This window comes from Anomaloglossus baeobatrachus, chromosome 2 (assembly GCF_048569485.1).
Source record: "Anomaloglossus baeobatrachus isolate aAnoBae1 chromosome 2, aAnoBae1.hap1, whole genome shotgun sequence".
Classification (NCBI taxonomy): domain Eukaryota; kingdom Metazoa; phylum Chordata; class Amphibia; order Anura; family Aromobatidae; genus Anomaloglossus; species Anomaloglossus baeobatrachus.
Genome location: NC_134354.1, coordinates 35141699 through 35149688, shown reverse-complemented (window position 1 = coordinate 35149688; position 7990 = coordinate 35141699). Strand labels below are relative to the sequence as shown.

At 43.6% G+C, this 7990-nt stretch overlaps 1 protein-coding gene across 1 annotated transcript in view; it reads left to right on the top strand.

The window, feature by feature from the left end:
* TTC3 (tetratricopeptide repeat domain 3) overlaps positions 1-7990 on the top strand; it is a 198987-nt gene that overhangs the window by 129631 nt on the left and 61366 nt on the right. The window contains 2 exon segments of the mRNA XM_075333306.1: positions 1207-1396; positions 1398-1964. Of these exon segments, the coding sequence (XP_075189421.1) occupies positions 1207-1396; positions 1398-1964 (757 nt within the window).

Sequence of the window (7990 nt, the reverse complement as noted above, 5' to 3'; positions counted from 1 at the left end):
AGATCACCTCCTCCTCCTTCTGTACAATGACTGATAACATCTCTATATACAGCAGATAACACAGGATCCACCATTCACAATAGGTTGTCACAGCTCACCTCTTCCTGTACAATGACTGATAACACTTCTATATACACAGTAGATAACACAGGATCCGCCATTCACAATAGGTATTGTCACAGCTCACCTCCTCCTCCTCCCGTACAATGACTGATAACATCTCTATATACAGAAGATACTGGATCCACCATTTGCTGTAGATATTGTCACAGCTCTCCTCCTCCTGTACAATGAATAACACTTCTATATACAGTAGATAATACTGGATCCACCATTCACAATGGGTATCATCACAGCTCACCTCCTCCTCCTGTTCCATGACTGATGGGACCTCTATATATAGTAGATAACACAGGATCTACAATTCACGATAGCGAATGTGACAGCTCACATCTTCCTCCTGTACAATGACTGATAGCACCTCTATATACAGTAGATATCACAGGATTCATCATTCACAATAGGCAATGTCACAGCTCACCACCTCCACCACCTATACAATGACTGATAACTCTATATAGTGTAGATAAGACAGGATCCACCATTCACAGTGGGTGATATCACAGCTCACCACCTCCTCCTTCTATACAATGACTGATGACATATGATCCACCATTCACAATAGGTGATGTCACAGCTCACCTTCTCCCCCTTCTAAAAAATGACTGATAACGCTATAGACAGTAGGTAATACCGGATCCACCATTCACAATATGTAATGTCACAGCTCACCTTCTCCCCCTTCTATAAAATGACTGATAACGCTATAGACAGTGGGTAATACAGGATCTATCATTCACAATATTTGATGTCACAGCTCACCTTCTCCTCCTGTGCAATGACTGATGGACCGCTTTCCCAAATTGCAATACATAACCATATTGGATGAGTGGCCTGAGGCATGGAGATGGACACACAGGCTTTTTGAGTGGGTGGGGAGTGCAATCCTCATGCTTTTTCTATGGGTAGGTGGCTATTCGGGACTCGCAGGCTTTCTCTTCAGGTAGGGTGATGAACCAGGATCCACAGGCTCGTCCACTCAGGGGGAAATAAATGCCTTCTTCTGTGTTTGGGAACTGTCCAGGCGCAGGTGGTCTCGGTTCTCCTTTAGTTACATCCTCTCAGCTCCTTGTCTCTTACTTGCAGGTACTTCGCTCAGATCTTAGATGAGCATGGTCCTTTGAAACCGGACGATGAACGACTGATAGGACAATATAAAGATTTCCCAAAAGAAACCCACAGGATGGTGGAAGCGGCCGGTGGTCTTAAAAACTTCCTTCTGCAGTCATACGAATTTACCATTGTGGAAGACATGATTGCGCTGTCCGGTAATGTGCGATATTTCGTTTGCAGGTCTCCAGGAACAATACCCGCTAAATCCCACCGCGGAGGAGTTCAAGCCGTCCTTTTCTTCCAGCCTTGTGTATGATCATTTAGACTCCTGTTATGCGACTGACCACCTCGATTATATGTCCAGTGACTCCAGTGCCACCGAATGTAGCGGACGGCCCGAGTTCTATCATGACTTGGATCTAAATTTTCAGAAGTTTGACGAACCGTTTAACAGCTCCCGCTTCAGGACGTTAACCGGCTCCGAGATGGAACTGATGGACACGGACGCTTCTGACCACCCTGTCCTGGATGAAGATCTGGATGACATGGGTAGCTTTACCAGTAATGGATCTGGATTATCCAGTATAGAAGAAGATGATGATGATGATTGTGATAATGATAATGATGATGATGATGATGATTGTGATGATGATGCTACAGCTCCTGAGGTTAATAGTGATGTGAGCCAAGAAACTTCCCATATAGATAAATCCGTACAAAGCAATCACACCGTCTCATCCAAGAATGAAACACAGCCTAAAAATATACAGACTGCTATAGTGTCGGTGCAGGTAAGAGGAGGAAAGCTTTTGCTATTTGTGTATTTTAGGAAACATATTGCAGCTTTTTATAGGGGCTCAAATCCTATCTTTAGTGCTGCATTCGCTGCCTCCAGTCTGCAGAAACTGAAGATTAATCAATTAATTAGGGGGTTTTGCGCATCCTGGGTGTGGCCAAGGGGCTCAGTGCATTGCTGCACCCACTAGACTTTCAGATCTCCCCTCCCTCCATTACTTTATATTGTTAACCCCTTAATGACCACCAATCTGCCTTATAAGAGCGGTCATTCAAAGGGCCTTATGGGCCCGTGCCGCTTTTTAGCTGAGGAATAGGTGAATAGTATACTCCTGCTGGCAAAATTCCCACAGGTGGCGGCTGTATATGACAGCTGACACCCATGGGCGTTGGCACCAACCAGATTTGGAAGCATTAACCCCTTTTAAATCTCGCTGTCAATCACAACAGCTGCATGGCAGTGGCTAAAAGGGGGTTAAAAGACCGGCAGGGTCGGCCTCCTGCTTTTGTAATATGAATAAGTAAATTAATCTGTCTTACCACTTTTACAAAAGCTTGAACCGCTCTATCTATATATATATATATATATATATATATTCGAGAGGGGGAGATTTTATTTCTATATATATATATATATATATATATATATATATATATATATATATATATATATATATATATATATACAGTTAGGTCCAGAAATATTTGGACAGTGACACAATTTTCGCGAGTTGGGCTCTGCATGCCACCACATTGGATTTGAAATGAAACCTCTACAACAGAATTCAAGTGCAGATTGTAACGTTTAATTTGAAGGTTTGAACAAAAATATCTGATAGAAATTGTAGGAATTGTCACATTTCTTTACAAACACTCCACATTTTAGGAGGTCAAAAGTAATTGGACAAATAAACCAAACCCAAACAAAATATTTTTATTTTCATTATTTTGTTGCGAATCCTTTGGAGGCAATCACTGCCTTAAGTCTGGAACCCATGGACATCACCAAACGCTGGGTTTCCTCCTTCTTAATGCTTTGCCAGGCCTTTACAGCCGCAGCCTTCAGGTCTTGCTTGTTTGTGGGTCTTTCCGTCTTAAGTCTGGATTTGAGCAAGTGAAATGCATGCTCAATTGGGTTAAGATCTGGTGATTGACTTGGCCATTGCAGAATGTTCCACTTTTTTGCACTCATGAACTCCTGGGTAGCTTTGGCTGTATGTTTGGGGTCATTGTCCATCTGTACTATGAAGCGCCGTCCGATCAACTTTGCGGCATTTGGCTGAATCTGGGCTGAAAGTATATCCCGGTACACTTCAGAATTCATCCGGCTTCTCTTGTCTGCTGTTATGTCATCAATAAACACAAGTGACCCAGTGCCATTGAAAGCCATGCATGCCCATGCCATCACGTTGCCTCCACCATGTTTTACAGAGGATGTGGTGTGCCTTGGATCATGTGCCGTTCCCTTTCTTCTCCAAACTTTTTTCTTCCCATCATTCTGGTACAGGTTGATCTTGGTCTCATCTGTCCATAGAATACTTTTCCAGAACTGAGCTGGCTTCATGAGGTGTTTTTCAGCAGATTTAACTCTGGCCTGTCTATTTTTGGAATTGATGAATGGTTTGCATCTAGATGTGAACCCTTTGTATTTACTTTCATGGAGTCTTCTCTTTACTGTTGACTTAGAGACAGATACACCTACTTCACTGAGAGTGTTCTGGACTTCAGTTGATGTTGTGAACGGGTTCTTCTTCACCAAAGAAAGTATGCGGCGATCATCCACCACTGTTGTCATCCGTGGACGCCCAGGCCTTTTTGAGTTCCCAAGCTCACCAGTCAATTCCTTTTTTCTCAGAATGTACCCGACTGTTGATTTTGCTACTCCAAGCATGTCTGCTATCTCTCTGATGGATTTTTTCTTTTTTTTCAGCCTCAGGATGTTCTGCTTCACCTCAATTGAGAGTTCCTTAGACCGCATGTTGTCTGGTCACAGCAACAGCTTCCAAATGCAAAACCACACACCTGTAATCAACCCCAGACCTTTTAACTACTTCATTGATTACAGGTTAACGAGGGAGACGCCTTCAGAGTTAATTGCAGCCCTTAGAGTCCCTTGTCCAATTACTTTTGGTCCCTTTAAAAAGAGGAGGCTATGCATTACAGAGCTATGATTCCTAAACCCTTTCTCCGATTTGGATGTGAAAACTCTCATATTGCAGCTGGGAGTGTGCACTTTCAGCCCATATTATATATATAATTGTATTTCTGAACATGTTTTTGTAAACAGCTTAAATAACAAAACTTGTGTCACTGTCCAAATATTTCTGGACCTAACTGTATATAGGGGTTAATGCTTCCAAATCTGGTTGGTGCCAATGCCCATGGGTGTCAGCTGTCATATACAGCCGCCACCTGCGGGAATTTTGCCAGCAGGAGTATACTATTCACCTATATATATACATATATATATATTAGTGTGTGTGTTATACAGGGTGGTCCAAAAGTAGGTGGCCAGTATGTGTGATAGGGTTATGAAGGGGGGGATTTATCAAACATGGTGTGAAATGAAACTGACTCAGTTGCCCTTAGCAACCAATCGGATTCCACCTTTCATTTTCCAAAGAGTCTGTCAAGAATGAAAGGTGGAATCTGATTGGTTGCTAAGGGCAACTGAGTCAGTTTCACTTTACACCATGTTTGATAACCATAGTACACACATTGTTCACCTACTTTTGGACCAATACCTCTCAGAATAGGGTGACCTCCCAAAAATGAGAAGAAGCCTCGTCTCACATTTATTCTGTGATCTGCTCTTAGTGTTACTTTGGGGTTTCAGTGTAAATCCCAAAAACTGCGATTCGGACAAAAAAACAAACAAACAATGGAACCACTTACTCTGAGACAGATGGAGCCACCTTGGACTCCGTCTGGTCTCTGTTGTGGCAATGTCCCATCCTTTTAAGCATCTTTTTTAGCGCACAAGTGTGGACGATCACAGTTGTGTATAACTAAAAAAAAAAAACATTAACGAAACATACACCAAACTAAGTCCAAAGTATCTACATTTGTCTCATTGGAGTGACTGGTGCCAACGAGGGGTTTATCTGATTGACTTTTTTTGTGGGATTTGCATGGAGACCACAACATAAGTGGTCAGTGTAAAACACAAGAATATGATACCACCTTATGATGAAAGTGATCCAAAAATGTTATGTACCCCCAAATGTTGTCAACATGCACCCTCACGTATCCCGCACAAAAACAGCCCCCACTCAAGTCCATCACTGGAAATATCAGTGTCTCACATTACTGGTAGAACAAAGACTCTTGAAAAGCAATATGGCCCCCACACCCCAAATAAAATCCAATGAAATCTGCGCACCCAAATCCAAATGGCCCTTTCGTCTGAGCCCCACAGTGTGCTAACCCGCAGTAAACTGCCACTTGTGGGAGAGCGCACGTAACATTTTACAGGGTGCGTCTCCAGAAGAAGAAGCTGGGCACAATGTATGGGGGCACTACAATATATGGGGACAGAATGTATGGATGCGCTACAATATATGAGAGCACAATGTATGATGGCACTACAATATATGGGGGTACAATGTATGGGGGAACTACAATATATGGGGACACAATAAATGGAGGCGCTACAATATATGGGGACACAATGTATGGAGGTGCTACAATATATGGGGACACAATGTATGGAGGTGCTACAATATATGGGGACACAATGTATGGAGGTGCTACAATATATGGGGGCACAATGTATGGAGGTGCTACAATATATGAGACCACAATGTAGAAGGGCACTACAATATATGGGGGCACAATGTATGGAGGTGCTACAATATATGGGGACACAATGTATGGAGGTGCTACAATATATGGGGACACAATGTATGGAGGTGCTACAATATATGAGACCACAGTGTAGAAGGGCACTACAATATATGGGGGCACAATGTATGGAGGTGCTACAATATATGAGACCACAATGTAGAAGGGCACTACAATATATGGGGGCACAATGTATGGAGGTGCTACAATATATGGGGACACAATGTATGGAGGTGCTACAATATATGGGGACACAATGTATGGAGGTGCTACAATATATGAGACCACAGTGTAGAAGGGCACTACAATATATGGGGGCACAATGTATGGAGGTGCTACAATATATGAGACCACAATGTAGAAGGGCACTACAATATATGGGGACACAATGTATGGAGGTGCTACAATATATGGGGACACAATGTATGGAGGTGCTACAATATATGAGACCACAATGTAGAAGGGCACTACAATATATGGGGGCACAATGTATGGGAAGAGAAAAAGCCAGCACGATTTCTACACTGCATTTGCTGATAAATAAGAGATTTTTAGCAAAACATTGCAATATTTTGAGCCACCCCGCCAACGTCACGGCAAATCCCATGGGGCAGTCCTACACTAAATATTATATTTTGTTTGGGGTGCCATATGGCCTCACACATCAAATGCAGAACTGCTTGAGGCAGCACTTACCTTATGCTTTTTATTCCCGTACCTGTGACTGAGTCACAGCTGTGGGCGGGACAGGCCCAGGCAAGTGCTGCTAGGATTAAAAAGCCTGTGGACAGGGCCGGTGGCTGTGTGTGAACAGTCACCAATGGCTAAACCAGTTTGCAGATAAAACAACCAAAAGAGGGTGCACGGCCTGGTGGAGGCTAACCACCTGCCAAAAAAAAATTCACAGAGAAAAAGCCAGCCAGCAATGTTTTGCTAAAAATCTCCAATTTATTAACAAATACAGTATAGAAATCGTGCTGGCTCCTTTTTTTTGAATTTTTTTTTGGCAGGTGGTTAGCCTCCACCAGGCCGTGCACCCTCTTTTGGTTGTTCTATCTGCAAACTGGTTTAGCCATCCCATTGGTGACTGTTCACACACAGCCACCGGCCCTGTCCACAGGCTTTTTAATCCTAGCAACACTTGCCTGGGCCTGTCCCGCCCACAGCTGTGACTCAGTCACAGGTACGGGAATAAAAAGCATAAGGTAAGTGCTGCCTCAAGCAGTTCTGCATTTGATGTGTGAGGCCATATGGCACCCCAAACAAAATATAATATTTAGTGTAGGACTGCCCCATGGGATTTGCCGTGACGTTGGCGGGGTGGCTCAAAATATTGCAATGTTTTGCTAAAAATCTCCAATTTATTAACAAATACAGTATAGAAATCGTGCTGGCTCCTTCTTTTTAAACAATGTATGGGAGCACTACAATATGTGGGGACACAATGTATGGAGGCGCTAAAATATATGGGGACACAATGTATGGAGGTGCTACAATGTATGGGGCACTACAGTGTATGGGGCCACTACAATATATGGGGGCACTACGATGTATGGGGGCACTACGATGTATGGGGGCACTATGATGTATGGGGGCACTATGATGTATGGGGGCACTATGATGTATGGGGGCACTACGATGTATGGGGGCACTACGATGTATGGGGGCACTACGATGTATGGGGGCACTACGATGTATGGGGGCACTACGATGTATGGGGGCACTACGATGTATGGGGGCACTACTATGTATGGGGGCACTACGATGTATGGGGGCACTACGATGTATGGGGGCACTACGATGTATGGGGCACTACGATGTATGGGGGCACTACGATGTATGGGGGCACTACGATGTATGGGGGCACTACGATGTATGGGGGCACTATGATGTATGGGGGCACTATGATGTATGGGGGCACTATGATGTATGGGGGCACTATGATGTATGGGGGCACTATGATGTATGGGGGCACTATGATGTATGGGGGCACTATGATGTATGGGGGCACTATGATGTATGGGGGCACTATGATGTATGGGGGCACTACGATGTATGGGGGCACTACAATGTATGGACACTAAACTGGCACATTTTGTAATTCTCCATAAAAAAAAAATCACGGCATGGATGTTACAAAATAGTCACTGCAGCCGTAGATAAATTAAAAGGTGCAGTT